The sequence below is a fragment of the Argiope bruennichi genome, chromosome 5 (assembly GCF_947563725.1).
Source record: "Argiope bruennichi chromosome 5, qqArgBrue1.1, whole genome shotgun sequence".
In the NCBI taxonomy this organism is placed as follows: Eukaryota; Metazoa; Arthropoda; class Arachnida; order Araneae; family Araneidae; genus Argiope; species Argiope bruennichi.
The window spans coordinates 64,713,969-64,732,968 of NC_079155.1; the positions used below are offsets into that span (position 1 = coordinate 64,713,969).

Sequence of the window (19,000 nt, forward strand, 5' to 3'; positions counted from 1 at the left end):
TTAACATAATGTTAAAATAACATCTAGGCATGGCCCTCTCACCTGAGCCAGGCAGAACGGCAGGAATGGTAACCCGTTCATTTCAATAAAATCTATCCTCATCATATCTAAGACGAGTCCTTTACAAATAAAAGGGGGAAAGTAGAAATATGAGCAAACAATGCATACATTCAGAAATAACACTGGAAATCAAATCAAAATTAATAATTCGCATCCTAATATAAAAAGAAGCAGATTGAAAGGTCTTGTTTACTAAATATGACAAGAAAGATGTCATATTATCTACAAACCATATTACTACATTTTTTTTTCTTAATTCTGAATTTTTTTTTTTTTTTTCCTTAATTCTGAAAGTAATTTCTTTCTGTATGCAACTTAACATATAGATGCTTTCCATCAGTAATAACCAGAAATCGAGAAGAAAATTAATCGAATCTTTCATTTGAGAAAGAATACAAATAAAAAATGTCATTGAAAAAAGAATGCGATTTTGTAAGAAAAGGAAAAAATTAAAATTATGCAGCTCCAAATAATGAAATAAGTACGTCAAAAAAGTTTACCGATTATTTAGAAATTTTCGCATAAAATACTTATTTCTTTGGGTGAGTCTTAAAATTCTTCTAGTCATTAAATTTTCCTTTGATTCGCATTTCTTTTTCCGAAAATAAAATCTTTCAAAGCTATCAATCTCTTTGAGCGACACATTTTGCTTAGAGGGAGGCTGGTCTTTCAAAGAAGTTTGTTTCCATTGTATTTCATATAAGACAATATATATATTAAGGGCTACTGATTTTATACCGTTGCCCATATGTGTAAAGAACAAAAGAGTTCCTTACTGACAAATCAGATAGTTTGAGTAAATTTAGCATGAAAAATCCATTTATAATCACCAATTATTCAATTTCAGAAATTTAAGAAAAAAAATGAAAAGAAAGAACAAAATTTAAATATTCTTTCTACACTAAAGCAACTTCATTATTTACGGACATTGCATCTTTTGAAAATTTATACATATATATATCAGTAAACATGTATTTGTAAATATATAAGTCGAAATTCATCAGTTGACCAATTTTCAACTGCAATAAAATGGACATATTTAGAGTGCTATGAGAATTCAGTAAGATATAAAGTTTTTTTAAGCTAAAATTCGCTCCACTTTTCAGAAACAGCTGTCAGCTTTCAGAAAATTTATAAAGACTCTTTCGACGTCTAAAGACCTCTCTATTATACCATCAACAAGTGATTCCTTTACCCTTTCTTGAAGTTTGACAAGTGTCAAACGTAGTTGAAAGAATATGCCCCTTTAAATATTAATCTGTCAAAAAATATTAGTCAATGGCAGAAGTAAAGGAGAGCTTGAAGAAGCGTGCCATGTAACAGATTTTTTTTTTAATGAAACATAAACGTACGAAAAAAATTCAAAAATCTTAGCTTGAATGTGCGTAGCTTTAATTTAAACTGAGCATCAGAAAATCGTTTTACCAATTTCATACCTTACTCAAAATTTTGCTTAAGTTGGTTAAGAATAAATATTACTTCGAACCAAAAAATTTCTCCATCTATGCTTATAATAAAGCTTAATGTGTGTGTGTATTGGTGCTCTACACACTATATCATATGATCTAGAGCTATCACATTTGGCATATATATAATTTGGAGGATAAAAAAGTATACCTAAATAGATTTTTTAAAATTTTTAATTACATGTATAATTAATTTAAAATTAATCTGAATTTTGGCACTTTTCTGCGATAACTTTCGAAAAAATTACAGCATAAATCTGTTTTTTAAATCATATTAAAGTACAAAAATTTTTTTTTCATTGATACCAGTGTTTTAAACTATAAATTATGTCTCTATTTTTAATGAAATTTATTATTTTTAATGAATTTTTAAAAAAATATTATAATTATATTTTTCAGCAATTTATTTCTCACAAAAGGAAAGTAAAATTTAATTTGCAAGAATACGTTAAGAATGTATCAGTACGTTGTCGTCACCTTGACAAAAACTTAAACTGAATGATTCAATTAACTCTTATTGCAAAGGAAAGTGTGAGGTTCATCACGTATTTAAATGAAAGCCTAATATTATGGAATAGATACAAAATGTTATATTTTCGAAGTAATTCAATGACAGCTGATTACAAATTCGAAATATACAGGGTGTTTATAAAGTCCCGGACCCATTTTGATGTTTAATAACTCATAAAATAATAAAGATAGATTTAAATTAATAACATAAATGGTTAAATAGACTCAAAAAGTTTCATGACCCTTGTCAATGAACTTCCACGTGTGCCCCCTTCGTCGCACGGAGAATATCAAGTCGATAGTCAATTTCACGCCAGGTAGCGACAAGCATGTCGGCATCCACAAAGCCATTTGCGCACATTATGGTGATTAACAATGCCAGAAACATGAAAGGATGCTTCATCGGAGAACATTATGCTATTCAGAAAATCAGCAGCCTCTTCTATCCTCCTTAGCATATCTGTTGCAAAGGCCATCATCCTAGGCCTATCGTTCGGTTCCAAAACTTGAACAATTTGAACTTTGTATGCATGCAGTCTTAATTTTTTCTTAATAACCTTGTACACCGTCGAAATTGGGATATCCAATTCTGTTGCCGCTGATCTCGCAGATATTCTAGGATTGTGTAAAAATGTCTCTCTGACACGCTCAGCATCAAAATCACTTGTGCAAGGACGTCTGGAACGTTTCTTATCTTCGATACTTCCAATTTCTAGAAAATTCTTTTTCCACCACAAGATGCTGTTTTTGGATGGAGGATCTTTTTGGTAAATTCTTCTGAAATTTATCTGTGCTTGCACTATCGATTTCATTTCTATGAACCACCATAAAATCTGTGCTTTCTCTTGTGGTGTATGCATTTTCCTTAATATCGGCTAGAATAAAACATCACATACAAAAGTACTACATAGAACAAATACATCAAAAGTAAACATAACATTGCAATAGTTGCCAAAAACAAAAGAGAGAAAAATGCAATTAATAATCAGACAATATTTAGAAAAGTACAGATATTTAGACTGGAAAATGAAATTATCTGAAATTAACCACACGTGCAGACGATATTTACAAAAGTAAAAATATTCAAACCTGAAAAGGAAAATATATGAGTTATTCCATCAATAAATGCCATAAGTTTGTTTATATCTTTATTATTTTACGAGTTATTAAACATCAAAATGGGTCCGGGACTTTATAAACACCCTGTATATAGTACAATGAACAAATTATCGTAAGACTTCTATAATAATATGAGTTACGCGAATCTGGAAATTTGAAGTTTAAATATATTTTGCTGAAGAAGTTATTAAAAGAGCAAGATATATAAGTATTTAATTGAAAATTTTACAAAGCGTTACTCCTGGCGGTCCAGCTAGGCGTCTAGTCAGACAAATAAAATGAAAGCTCGATTCCAGGATTAGAAAAAGCCGCAATTATAATTGCTATGCTTTAAAAGACTGCCCCTTTTAATTCAAAATCAGATTTAGTCACTTACATTGGATATTTAGTGTTTCAAAATACCAGTTAGCAGATGAAAAAAAAAAGTCATTGGAAACTAGTTAATATAGTGAATTTGAGGATAAAAGTTCTTCAATGGTGGAAATCGGAAATTAATTTTTGGTTACATGTACAAAGGCATGTAATCAAGTATTCTGAAGCAAATGAATCCTATATTACAAATAAACTTTATCTGGTATCGCCTTTAACCTTCCAAAATGAAAATGATCCATCCAGGTATAATTCATTCACAAGATTTTTTCGAATAGTAGAGATTATATAACGATCTTCAATTATTTCATCCAAATAGCTGCAAAACTCGAGTAAAATAGAATAATTGTGAGGTGAAATTGGCTGTCAGCTTAAAAACTACAGCATGAGAAGAAAAAAAAATCTTTTGGTTAATGAACAAAAGATGTACAACAACTTCAAAAAATTAAAATTACTGTTTGCAAACAAGCTAGAATATTTAAAAGACATTACAATTGTTCAAAGCAGTCTCAAGAAACAGAAAACTAAAAATCAAAGTCAATGGAAATTTATTTAAAAATATATAGATTATAATTTAAATAACGTTGTACAAACATATATAGTTTTTTTTTTAATTTTTCTGTTTTAGTAGATGACAAAAAAAAAGGTTAGAGCTCAAACGATTTTGAGACGGAAAAAAACCATATCTTTTATAAAAGCTGACAATAGTCAAGTGATCATTTCAAAACCAGTTTAAACCGAATTTTCGAGGGAAAAAAAATTCTGACCTCGAGATAAAGTTTTCGAACTCGAACAATTTTGAGACGAAAAATAAAAAAAGTTTTCTAAATATCAACACATGAGTAATCTGTTAGTCACGTGTATATCGATTTCAAGCTTGTGAAAATATTTTAGTTTACATACAATACAAAAATATTGTAGTGTCTTTTACAAATGTACTTTAAGATAATAAGATTATTTCAACTCCTGTTTCGAAATAATATTCTATCATACTCACTAAAGTTGAGTCTTATTTAATCATAGATACCTTTACTGAAAATTAAAATTAGAACATGTCAGCTTTAAATAAGAACATTCTTAAGAAATTAAAACTCGGACTTTATTTCAATTTTATGCTCAGAAAATGAGAAAGAGTTAGCTTGAATTAAAAATTTATTTGTCACCTTGTCATATTAAACAACACCATTTAATAGGTTTTAAAGATATGTATAATAGTCAATAGATTATAATATATAATTTATCAGAAATATATGAACTCCTTATAGCATATATACTTAATTCAGATTAGTTGAAAACTTAAAAACAATTTTTAATTATTAACTATCAAACAATTACCTAAAGAATTCGTTTATCTAGATTTTGAATAAATTATAAAGTAACATTTTTAATGATTAATGTTTCCTTAGTGACTTTACAAAGATAAGGAATTAAATCTATTTTTATCGATATCAGGTCAAATCCATATGAAAATAATCTAAAATAGCGAAAACAAATGAACTTACTTGGAATTTTACTATCTGGAATAATGCCAATGGGAAATTTGGGAGCAGTGATTTCTTCAACCGGCATAAATCAACTCGACCGGTCACAAAATCAAAATTAATGGCAAAAATTTAATGCATGTTATTCTTCCGTTTTTTTTTTTTTTTTTTTTTTTTTTTTTTGCAAAAAATATTTGATTAAAATTTAATCGCAAAATATGTTGCAGTTTTTAGGATACCTAGAAACATACGAAGTCCTTTAGAAATCGCAAAAGAGAAAAAACATTTCATTTTTTCCCGATTAAACATAAATGATCTAACTAGCGTAAATTTCTTTTATTTAATAGATAAACTAAAAGCAAAAGTGGTAGAAAATATTATTTTAGAATTTTATTATTTAGATAGTCATTGCCATTCACAAATAAATAAATAAATAATCAAACAGAATAAATATCTTTAGGGTAAAATAAATTCTATGTGATTCTTAAATATGAGAATGCTTAGATTGTTCACACTTAACAATATTCTGAAATAAAAAAAATATCTACCAGCAATAATAGTGATTGTTAACATAAAAAAAATTATCAATGGATTTTAGTTATTTAGATTTGGAGTTCTTTTCGCCATAAAAGAACCTCATATTAATTCATACTGTTGCCAAACGATTCTGATATTAACTGCCAGTGATAATGCATCTGTTTTGTCAAAAGCAAAAAATTGATTGTAGAAAGGTTATTTCTGACAAACACAAAGAATAATTCTTTTTTCTTTTCTCTTTTTTTTTTTGTGATATCTAGGAATTTCCGTTTGGACAATTGAAATAACTATTGCATGTGCCTACATAAAAAAAAATTATATTCCATCTTTCCCAGTTTTACTAAATGTTATTCTTTGAATTATTGATTTAATAAAGCATACAAGAATAGTGCAAAATAACAGGCATATCGGTTAATCAAATTATCTAAGAATTCAATTTAAAAAGAAGTCTTTTTTTAAATTTCTGTTTGACTCTTCATTTTTAAAGGGTTGCAATGTATATTTCATGTAATGAAAATCTATTCCATGATAATTTCATCCACTCTTCGTGCTTCTTCATTTATTAACTATGACTTCTATCTAATGAGAACGTAAATGAGAACTTTGCAAAAAAATCAAATTATAAAGCATTAAAAGAAATATAATAGATGCAAATCGCATATGTATTTGCTAGATACTAGCTCTCTGGTGACCAACTGGTTCCCTAGGAATATTCATTCTCATTAATTTCAATTAAATCTTTTGTGCTTAGCTTGATATTCATGATTCCTTTCAACCAATACTTACTGCAGCTTTAATGTCACTTACTAATGCAATTGACATTAAAGCTGAATTATTTTATTAGTTTTTACACCCCTTGTATTAATTATGAACATAAAGCTTCCTTATAGAGATGAGTATCTGATATCATAGCGCCATTAAAAGTCTAAATGATTAAGTAATCTATTTCAAATTATACGTTATCTTTTGCGGTACTGTAAGTTCCTTTTCTGTTTCCTCCTAAAAAGACAATTAGTAGAATAGAAAGATAAATAATGGTACTGAGACGAAATTAATAGTATTAGAAAATAATTAATAATTCCGCATATAATTAGTAGAGTATTCAAAATTGGATGAAACGCAAGTGGTTAAATATGTTATGAAAATGCTTTTATTATTTCAATAATAAAAATTTTTGTCGAAAATTATGTACAAAAGTGTGTTTTTAATTGAAACATTAAAAAAGAATTGGATAAAAATTAAATTGATACCATTAAAAAGAAATTTTTTTTAAATTTTAAAATGATGAAAGATTTGGATTTAGACAGTAATAATTTCTTGAGTTATCACGTAAAAAGTTGAAGCTTAGCTTAATTTTTAAACAATTAAGATTCTAAAATTTCGCAAAGCAACCAACATTGCCATTAGATTATTTTTTTAAAAAATTATATAATTGTTTTATGGTAAAAAGTAAAAACAAAACAAAAATTGAAAAAAAATTCTATAATTTTATTTTCCGATAGGAAGTTGAAATAAAAACAAATTAAAAAAAAACCAAGTTTCGAAGAAAAAATTAATTTTAATAAAAAAATAAGAAAATTATATATTATTTAGTAATTCAATTACTTTTCACAATTTATTGTTTCGTTTAAGGCACGGTGATCATTACTGTAGAATACAAATTACACAAATATTTTCTACATGCAACATATGCATTAAAGAATTTATAATTATCTCAAAAACTCAATCTTTTTAAATGTTGAAAAATAATAACCATTAATGAGTTTTTATGAGTATAAAATTTCCATAATGATTATTAGAATTCTTAATAAACAAATAATTTAAAATCGGAATGTGGATTACAGGCTAAAATTCGCAATCTATAAGTTTACTAGCAACTTGCCATAATAAACTCCAAAAACTAAAAGGAATTTTTGAGTAAAAAGGAGAGAAACTTACCAAATTTTGTAAGTCATTGTTGTCAGATTCGTAATTATTTGAAATGCAAAAGGAAATTGTAAAAATAAAAGCATTTTCATTCATAATAGTAACAAAATAAATACTTTAATTACATAACAAAAAAATCATTGGAATAATAATGCAATAATTTATTCTATTAAACAAATCTATCAGAAATTATTGACCGTTCAAAGAATGAAAGTCGTCGAATTCAAATAAATCGTTTGCTATGATTACTAAAGAAAAAAATTACTGGAGCAAAAATGCTAAAACTGCAAAGCAAAAAGTTGCAATAAGCTCTATTTGAAATATTGCTTATTATGTAAATATATATCAATAAATAAAACAAAAAAACGATTCGTCTTCGACAGAGTGTTTAGCTGGAATCAGTATAATATCATGGTGCAAAAATCTCGTGCGATTTTTTTTAGAAATTTTATTAGTAGTAAACCAGATTAAGGGATTAATTTTTGAACGATTGATAGGCATTTCGTAGGAAAAAATCTCGGGTTTGAAACTGTGCTAGGTGTGGTGACGTTTGATAATATCTTCTTCGAATTCCTTTTTTCATTAGTCTTTTCTCTTTTTTAAGTTTCCATAACTATTTTTTCTTCCCTTTTATTATTTCTATATACTATAATGTTCGGGGGTTTTTTTCATCTCATAAAGATTTTATGTAATTTTTTGTTTTTAAATTTGCAGCTTTAGCGAGCTCTAATTGCGATATTTTATATAAGAAATTTTTCAAAGAATTTGGGTTATTTTAATAGTTTTACTTTTTGACTTTTTCAACTTCTTTAATATAGTTAATTTTTAAGTAATTCTAACAAATAAGACAATTTCGGCTATAATATCTCTTTAAATTTTACAGATGATTGAACGAAATATTTTTTTTAAATTTATCATCGGCTAACCTTCTTTCGTGTAATGTTTCCGATGTATACTTCTGGAAATTCTTTTTAGATGAAAACAGGTTTAAAAAGCTCTTCTGCAAATGTTATCATAAAATGAACACATAAACGAACACCGTCACGAACATTTGAGACCGAGGGAAAAGCTGAAAACATCCAGAGAACATAAGAAGTCGATTACAATGCAATGTGCACTATGATTCGAAAGCAAACATGAAAGCTCCCTTGAGCCAAATATAAATATGATTTTTACCTCTGATAAATCGATAAGGAAGACCTTTTTAATGGTCTTTAAAGAAAACGGGCAAATGTTTTTATAATCTAGAGAACTAAGGCTTTCTAGACTCTTACAGAAAATAATGATGTCATGAGAACTAGGCAGGTGGAGTATAGCCCCATTACAATGAAAACACGAATCATAGATATACAGTTTAAATATAAAAAGGTAAAGCCAAAATAAGGGATCCAAGTCAATGTTAGACAGAAAATGATGTAGTTTACTATGCGGAACGGATCGTCTTCCGTGTTCAGTATCATTAAGCAAGTCATTTCAATAATTACTGACGAAATGTAAACACCATCATTAGATGAAAACTATCTTTAAGTACCTTCGTAAAGATTTCTGATATTTAGTGCTTATAAAATTAAAGCTAAAAGTTAACTATTAATTGAAAAAGCAAAATAATCGGATGGAAGTTTTATAAAAATTGCCGACTTTGGCGACCAAATTGTCCGCCCAGATTATTAACTTCTTAGGCTGTTCAATTATTAATATCGATGCATTTCTTTAAAAAACATTTCACTTAGTTATTTAATTCAACTAAAACACAAGAAATCAATTAAAAGAGTTTATAAAGCATATACATTACGAAATGAAAGCGGGAATGGAAATCCTAGTACGGATTGTATGATTGGTTAAAGCACGTGCTTGAATGCTTTGATGGAGGGTTTGAATCTCTTAAAAGCATAGTTTCTCATGTTGAATTAAAAATATTATTAAAGTTAAATGTAAATTTGTACGAAAATCAAATTTATATATATATATATATATATATATATATATATATATATATATATATATATATATATATATATATATATATATATATATATTAGTCTTAAGATGAAACAAATAGAACTTTTCGCAAGATATTTTTTTGGAAGATATGAGTATCGATTTCCGAAGTCAGGTCATAGCAATTAAGGCTAGAATTTAGATTAATATACGGCCGCCAAAACTCAAAAAAAAATGAGTGATATCACAACAAATATAATCTTGACAATTTTTGATTTCAACTTTAAAAGCCGTTTGTTAGTATTTGTGGTATACGCCCAGAATTACAAACTTTTAAAGTATTTTTGGACAATTCGTGCGATTTTGATGTGGTTATCTTGTAGAAAAACCGTATATTAATCTTAAGTCTTACCGTGATTACTATTTGGTAAGACTACTTTTGAGCTTGAGTGAATTTTTTTATGAAGCCTATTTTATATATATATATATATATATATATATATTATATCTTCTTCCCTCCGACTGAATGTTTTCTTTGGCGACATGGCGACATACAAATCAGAACACTTCTAATAATATTTTGCAGCTACATTAATTAGCTAAGCGAAACGTTTGATTCAGTACAACTGTAAAAATATTCAATGAATAAAGTAGTCTGAAATTCGTACGATGTTTTGTTTATATTTAATTATTGTCATTCGAAAATTAGTAATAAGCTCGATTACAGTGCCATGTTCATTAGCTTTATATAGAGAGAGATTTAAATGCACTGAGGAATTAAATTCTTGCCATATAGTGTTTAAATCCTCATTTTTTTTAACTAATTCCAAAATTTCATAATTTATATTTCATCTAATGATCTGATACTGTCAGGAGGGCTAATCTGTTACAAAATTGAAATTGAGGATATGTTTCGAAACATGAAATTTATTTTTAAAAAAGTGCCTATTTAAATCAAAATAGGACAGGATACATAGAATTTTAATAAAAACGGCATCTTAACAATAGAAGATACAAAATTTTATTGATTCTCGACACTAATTTCGTGGTATTAAACTGAAAAAAACAAATAAACAGACGAAAAGTCTACTCTCGCTCAGAAGTTCATTAAAATTAATTGTAATTCTCTTTTTAGAAAAGGGGAAATTTTAATATAGGAAAACTAGAATTCACTAGTATGTTTTTAAAGTCAAAGCATCCATCAATGGTATTTACCACAAACGAATAAATGATATTCTTTCAGAAGAAAATAAGGTTTTATCTGTGTTACAGAAATAAATAAATTCAAGTTACTCTGATCTCCTGAAGCAATATTCTTTATCTAAATCAGATAAAAAATTACAAAAGAAAATAGTAAACAGTCTTTAAAAAAAATAAGAAAGAATAGTCTTTTCAAAACTTTCACGCATGTTTTCAAATAAAGATATAATTCCTTCCATTGCAAGAAATTCTGGAAATTGGGCAAAACCGTAAACGCCATTAATATTCGGATTTTTATTTTCAGAGTTCCGTACGCGCTTCACAGTTTAATAGTAAAGAAAATTAATAATTGTGTGTTAACTGTATACAATTTGTGAACATTACATACAAAAGAGCCTATTAGAGATTCTTTCCAATTAATCTTTGCATTGACGTAAAAAAAGCGTGAAACCGTATATGCATTTCACGCTCATTTTAGACTGAATAAAACTAAATTTGAAACAGAACTACAATTGCAATCTAAAGATAGAATGCTAAATTTCATTCATTTAAGTCAATGGCTTTTGAGTTAACAGATTTATCTGCATACAAAAGTTCAGACCAACAGACGATAAATTTCGATAGCGTTCAATCGACGAATTTGGTTCAACATTTGTCACAAATCTACACTTTAATTTCTAAGTGTATGCAGCAAATTTCACCTATTTAGGTTGGCAGAAATAGTATTCAGTTGTGTTCGAATCAGATAGACAGACTTAAACTAAATGATTTTCGGTGGAAATTTGACAGAAATTTGCAAATTTGATATAAAAACCATTTACAAAATTTCATCCGTTTAGTTCAGCGGTTCTTAACCTATGGGTCGCGAAGCATATTTCCTGGGTCGCGCTGAGTCGAACCAAAAAAGTTAGTAATACACCAAATTTCAGACATTTTAGAAATGACGACTTGAATAAATATCAACAATCGAAAATGAATGTGATTAACAAGATCAAAAAATATCAGCTGATTAAAAAGCGAGAGCAAAAAAAGTACGTGTGATGATAATAACGGTGAGAACTAAATGGAGCAAAGCTGGCGAGGGCGTACAAGAGTACAAGAGAAGCGGGTTCGAATGCTATTTAATTTTGATGTAAGTGATTTGCATGATGAATTTGTTAATATTAATCAATTTCAAGAACAATTAATAGAAATACAAAGTGACCAAGCACTTCGATACAATTTCTACAAAAACACTGAATCTTTATGTGCTTTCTGGTTAAAATTAAAAACCGAAAAGCCAATAATTGTTAAAGAAGCCCTAAAAGTATTATTGCCCTTTGCAACAACATATATGTGTGAGGATGGTTTTTCGGCTCTGTGTGTAATCAAAAACAATTACCGGAACAAGTTAAATCCTGAAATAGATATAAGGTGCTCCTTGACAAGCATTCAACCGAGGTTTGAAGATCTTTCAAAATGTATTCAAGCACAAGGTTCTCATTAAAACTGTATGACTTGCATTTAAAATTTAAGACTTAACATATGTATTGATATTTCTTTTTTTTTAGGAATAAGTTAAAATGTCAATTATTTTCAAAAAGTTATAAATATATTTTAATTTGGTCAATAAAAATTATTAAAAACACTTGATTATTAATTAAATTTTCCTTGGATCGAAAAGTACTTTTGTTTATCTTTATTATTAAAAAAATAAATAAAAAATTTGTAAGTTAAAAAAAAATCATCATCGTAGGATTGAAGAGTTTTTAAAAATACGATCTAAAATAAAGCAATGAAAAAATTTTGACTTTTTTTTGGGTCGCGACATGAACATATTTCTCAAATTTGGGACGCGGCTTAAAAAGGTTAAGAACCACTGGTTTAGTTCAAAGCATTTTTGAGCTGTAGAGCTCAAAAACAAATGTACAGACATTATCGCAAAAATGAGTTTTTTGAGCTTAGGGAGATCTCAAATATGGAGATGCTTCAAAATCTCGAGCTCGGTTTTCTTTCTTTCTTTTTTTCCCGATATCATTAGTTTCTTTTTATGTACGAACAAGTAAAATAAATAAAGAAAAGAAAAACAAGTTCACGACTTTCAAAATAAAAAAACAGCTGAAAAGGTAAATCACTGTTCTTTCAAATCAATGATTGTTAATGGAACATTAATATTGATTTAGGACAAAATTTGATGGAACCGTCATTATTACTGAAATTTCCTGATCACATATGACGAAAAATATGATTTTATCTTCTCAAAAGGAAGTTGCTAGCAGATGTTGGTTAAAATGTCCATTCTCATATCGGTTAATAATGATATAAGTATATTTTAAAGAGTTAAGCAAATCAAATATGAATAAGATCATAAAGAGGGATAAAAAATATCACACAAAAACTTTCACGATATATGACATTTAAGATATGATTTACCCTATACTCAATGTTCGTTGTAATATTAAATGTATCTAATGGTTCTCTGATTATTCAAAAAATATTTTCTTCCACTGATAAAAAAAAAAAGTCTACATTTAAGTATAATTCCTATTATTTTCAATTCGTCGATTATCTGTAATCACGAATCATATTAGATTTCTTACAGATTAGAAATTCATATACCCTGGCGGAAGAAAAATCCCAACACCAAGAAGGACTTGTGCTAGATAAACAAAATTTTGTAGGCGTATTTATACATCTGAAAGATGACATCTATTCAAATTTCGCGCTTCCCGCATAAGTGTGGCGCTGGTAGCGCCACTCAGAATTTACATATCAGGTTTGCTTTTAATGCGTGCCGTAAAGTTCGTGAGCGTTGTTTATCTTTGAAATCTGACGTATTGAGTTTATGTTATCCAAGAATGCCTTTAAGAAGACGAAGAAGCCATTATTAAGAGCTCTCCAAATTTGAACGAGGTCGTGTGATATTGCAGAAAGACTTGCCCGGAATGTATCCATTGTGAATGATTGTTGGGAGCAGTGGTCAAGAGATGGTACTGCCTCAAGAAGTCTGGGTTTCGGACGGCCACATGGCACTACTGAGAGGGAAGACCACCATATTCGGCGTACGGCTGTGGCGCATCGTACTAAGTCTGCAGCCAGAAATTCGAGCTGCAGTTGGTACCACAGTGACACAAAGAACTGTTAGAAATCGGTTACTTCAAGGACAGTTCCAAGCTAGGCGCCTTGTAGCGTGCATTCCACTGACACTAAGTCATTGCCATTTGCGACACCATTGGTGTCAAGCCAGAGCTCATTGTAGGATGGAGTGGAGATTTGTTGTGTTTTCTGATGAAAGCAGGTTCTGCCTTGGTGCAAGTGATGGCCATATGTTGGTCAGGGGGAGGCCAGAGGAACACCTACAATCAAACTGTCTGCAGCCTAGACACATTGGACCTACACCTGGAGTCATGGTCTGGAGAGCAATTTCGTATGACAGCAGGAGCACTCTCGTGGTTATCCCAAACACAGACTGCAAATTTGTACGTCAGTTTGGTAATTCAACCTGTTGAGCTGCCATTCATGAATAGCATTCAAGGATAAGTTTTCCAACAGGATAACGCTCGCATACCGCTGTTGTAATACAACGTACTCTACAGAGTGTCTACATGTTACCTTGGCCTTCAAGATCACCAGATCTGCCTCCAATTGAGCACGTATAGGATATCATTGGATGACAACTCCAGCATCATCCACAGCCAACACTGACCGTCCCAGTATTGACAGAACAAGTACAACAAGCGTAAAATTCCATACCACAAAGTGACATTGGGCACATGTATGACACAATGCATGAACTTTTGCCGGCTTGTATTAACAGGTAGTGCATGCACCGGTTATTAATGTAACAACATTTCACATTTGAAATGCATTTTCTTGAGCTTAAATTAACCTGGATCTTGAAAATTTAATCAATTAAACATGTTAACTAACAAATACATGGTCCAAATTTCATTACTCTAAAAAATTTTTTTCTTGGTGTAGGGAATTTTTTCCGTCAGTGTATATTTTCAATGTATATTAATTAAATAGTAATAGATGATAGTCGCATATGGTTTGCTTCTATTTGCATACGAAATGCCCTGATTATTTGCTTTTTTATGTCTTTTTCTACTTGGAATATTTCAAAATTAATCTCGTTTAAAATGTCATTTTGATGTAAAATTTGATTTTAAAATTCTTTCTTTGTAACAGCAAATAATTTTATGATTTCAGGAACCCTTCAGTCTTATTATCAAGGTTAGAAGGCGATAAAATAAAGGTTTTAAAACATAATTTTTGAAAAATGAAAAAATTTTAAGTGCAGCATTTACAAGAATTAAGAAAAAGAAATTCAGTATACATATAAACTCCTGAAAATTTATTTGAAAAGAGATATTTATATATTTTTGAAACCGGCTTGCTTTTCCTAATGGTAACTTGAAATAACAATAGGAGATAAATTTTAGCTTTATATTTTATTCAAAGCCTGAGTTCAACCATCCCAGTGATCAATGAACCGGAGGATTCTTTGTTGCCAGAATTCCTGCGACCATGACGAGACCCAGTTCTTCGAAGCGTCCTTGAGTTCGCCGTTCGTGTTGAAGCCCTTCTCTTTCAGATGTTTTTTCAACATGGAAATCGCAGGGCGACATGTCCGGGCCATAGGGCAGATGGCCAAGCTGCTCCCACTTGAACTTGGCCAGTTCCGCATGTGCGGCCCTGGAGACGTGTGGACGCGCGTTATCATGGAGCAGAACCACACTCTCCGTGAGTAAACCCGGTCTTTCGTTCTTGATGGACCTGCGTCGTCTTCGAAGCGTCTCAAAGTGCACATCGGAGTTCATGGTTCTTCTGTGCTCGAGGAATTCAACAAGTAGCGGACCTTGGATGGCGAACCCAAGGATACTGTGAAGGACTGGGTCCCGTTATGGCCACAGGAATTCTGGGAACAAGGAATCCTTCCGCTCGGTAATCAGTGAATCGTGGTGCTCAGGCCTATGATGTATACTTTGAATAAAGTCTTCATTTGTACCCACAATATCCTTTCATACCTTCTTATTTGAACACCCCTTGTATACTAAAATTAAAAATTGTCATTGTTGACACTTTTATCTAAGGTTTTTCTATCGCCTTCTCGTATACGAAGTATGCAGAGATAAAGTATTATATTCGTCAAAAAATTCAAACCCGAGATTTCGACCAACCATCAAGGTTCAATTCTCCTTGAATACAAAAAACACATTTTCAGAATTTATTTTTGCATAATATTCCTTTCATTGTTATTAATTTTAAAAATTTAATCATATTAAAATTTATGTTAGTTTTGAACTACTCTACTCCTTTTTACAAAAAAAAAAAAAAAAAGACGGTTTCATTTTAATACATATTTTTTTACTAGATTTTTATTTTTTCCAATGCAGTATTGTAACAATACTTACAAGAAAGTAGAAAGCAATCGATCAAACGGTGACAAGAAAAATAAAAATCTTAACCGGCGGCCTAGCTTAGGAATAGCGCATCTCCCCCGCGATCTGGGCTTTCCGGGTTCGTGTCCCGGTTCGGGCATGGTTGTTCTTTATCTGTTTTCTATCAGTGAGGTGTGTGAATGTATCCCCCTGTAAAAAGGGGGTTGTGCAAGGGAATGTGACACATGAGTAGAAAAGACGCACTCTTGGCTTTAGATGGCGCTATTGAAACAAAAGACGCTCTCTCGGCTTAAAATTGCTGACTTCGTCAGAGGACTTGTCTATGACAAGTACCATAAGAAACATCAATAACAATAAAACTCTTAGGAGCAAATGATATAGATATTTGACGACAAAAACGGCTTCAAGCTAAGATAAACTAACCAATATTTCCCTTCTTTTTACACAGAAATTTCAGAGAAAACTATTTCGGAAAAAATTTACAGCATCTTAAAAGTTTTACTTTTTTAACGATATACCAAATTTCTTTTGGGGCAATTTTTCTTTCAATTTTATTAATTTGTGGGAGAATTTCAACCAGATAATTTTAAAATAAAGAAACTATAGGTATTCTTCTGCTTGGCAACATTTAGATTTTGAACTTCTCTACTAGGGTTTTTAATTTTTTTCTTTAATTTCAATGCATATCTGTCTAAAATGGCTTTATATATTAAAATATTTCGCAAAAATAGTTTTTTTTTTGACAAAAATACTGTACATGAAAGGATTTTAAGCTCGTGCAACACCTGGAATATCAATTAATTAATAAATAAAGCCATGAGCTATGTTTCCTTTATTAAACGGCGGCTTTCCTATACTGAATGGTAAGTAAGAATTCGAGCTCCAAAGCCTGCAAAATTCTGCATTCTGATTATAAATTTGAAATAAAGCTCATGTTTTGATTTTCCATTGCGCATGTGAGTTTTCAATATATCTTAAATCATTATTGATGATTCAACTATCACCCTAAGATATAGTCATCGCAGTTTGAAGATAGATCTAATACACGAATATACAAAAAAAATAAATGAACTTTATTGAACAAATTGAAACATACACAACCATAAATTAAAACATAACAAACGTATGTTATTTTTCAAGTAAAACAAGTTAATAATAATACATAACAATAATAAGATATGGAGCTTGCAGTTTTAATTAAAAACAGAACCGGCTATAAAAGAAATATATGATGTTAAATTCAAAATAACAATAAATATTCAAATAGCAAAGCTGCAACCCAGAGTGATTATAATCATAAATGGTTAATAGATGTGTATTGTTAATTGACACATTTGTATATCTGCATATTTAATCACTGATATTTTTTAATCGAATTTATTAACAAAAAATATTTATTTATTCTTTGTCTATATAAGTTTTAGATTTATTTATTAATAATACAATTTTCGATAATACGGTTTCTAATATAAAGGATTAATAAATTATATCATTTTCGAAAATGTCACTAAACCTTTCTTAAATTATGTCTCATATGTAATAAACAATATTTTTTTAAAAAATTGGAAATGTAATTTATTTTAAAAATCTATGTTTTATTTACATCTCACTTTTATTGCAAGATAGACACAAAGTACGATAAAGCAATATTAAAAAGCAATTACTTAAACAAAATGCTTGTTATTTTGCATTAAAAAAAGGGTAGCATCGCTTGCAACTTGCAACTGGAAACAAAATTCGAAGTATTTTTAGACAAAACTTTTATTAGTTTACTTTATTTTTACAATTTAGGAGAAAAATTTTAAAACGATGAAAAAAAAATTATTATAGCAACTAATTTCATTTTAATATTTTATCACTTCATCATTTCAAACTTCAACTGTATATTTACTATAGAGTGAGGACGAAATTCTTTGTTCCTCTCTAGAAAGGGAAATATTACTGAAATAATTATGCTGAGTAATCTTCTGCGTATAAATGAATTTATTATCTTTTAAAATTATCTAAGGGATAAAAATAGTTGATAAACTATTAACATATAAATGAATTCTAATAAATCTAACAATTTATTCTATAAATTTAATTTTTACTCCTCTTAGTTTTGAAAATTTTCATGTTTTTTTCTGATGACAGAACAAAAATTATTATTTAAATCATTCTGTCATACAATTTAACTATTATTTCTGTGTCCAAGATATTTAAAAATAAATTAGCTCTTAAATGAAAAGAAAAGAATGAAATTGTAGTCCTTTTACTAATCTTGGGGATTTTCTGAAGATAAATTGGATATTTTTTTTTGTCATAAATAAGGTTGTAGCCAATATTAATTCTCAAGAACATCCATTTTATCTGATTTATATTTTAAAAAAATACAAAGATGAATGGATTTACAAATTTATATAATTTCAGAGACATCAGAATTTAAATTCTACTCTTTTCATACTTTAAATGAGAAGAAAAATTGTGAATGACGAATTGCAAAATAAATATAATTGTGACCTGTTAATTAAATGCTCTTTGTTGTATTTTCTGAAGTAGAAAATTTGCCTTGTTTTCATTACGGCTCAATCAAGAAAAAATTTTGAAGGTCACAGATGCGAAACAATTCGACTTGAATCTTGAATGGTAAATTGCATTCGTGTAGTCACCCAAGAAATATTTGATGTTACATCGATGGGTTCCTTCATAGTTTTCTCCACATAATCAACGTGTCCATGGCTATCGATAAGAATAACTGTATGTGTCCTGGAAAAGTAATAATGTAATTTTTAACAGTTCCTTTAAGAAATAAATAAAATATAATTTAAATATAATTAAATTTATTAAAATCTTCAGTTGGAGCACAGTGTGGTTATATATAAATAGGGATTCGAAATTATTTTCAGATTAGTTTTGCACAAAAGAATTTCAAAATATATAATATTTCAAATTCAAATGTATAATAATTCCAATAAGAATTCAGTAAGAATTCAAATGTTTAATAGACAGTCTCATTAAGTTCAAAACCGAA

At 29.2% G+C, this 19,000-nt stretch overlaps 1 protein-coding gene across 2 annotated transcripts in view; it reads right to left on the bottom strand.

The window, feature by feature from the left end:
- Positions 1–17,171: 17,171 nt before the first annotated feature.
- LOC129968496 (transport and Golgi organization 2 homolog) overlaps positions 17,172–19,000 on the bottom strand; it is a 55,350-nt gene continuing 53,521 nt past the window's right edge. For both annotated transcript variants that reach the window (XM_056082437.1, XM_056082438.1), the window contains exon 7: positions 17,172–18,735. In XM_056082437.1, the coding sequence (XP_055938412.1) occupies positions 18,579–18,735 (157 nt within the window). In that variant the 3' untranslated portion in view covers positions 17,172–18,578. The remainder of the gene's footprint in view (positions 18,736–19,000) is intronic.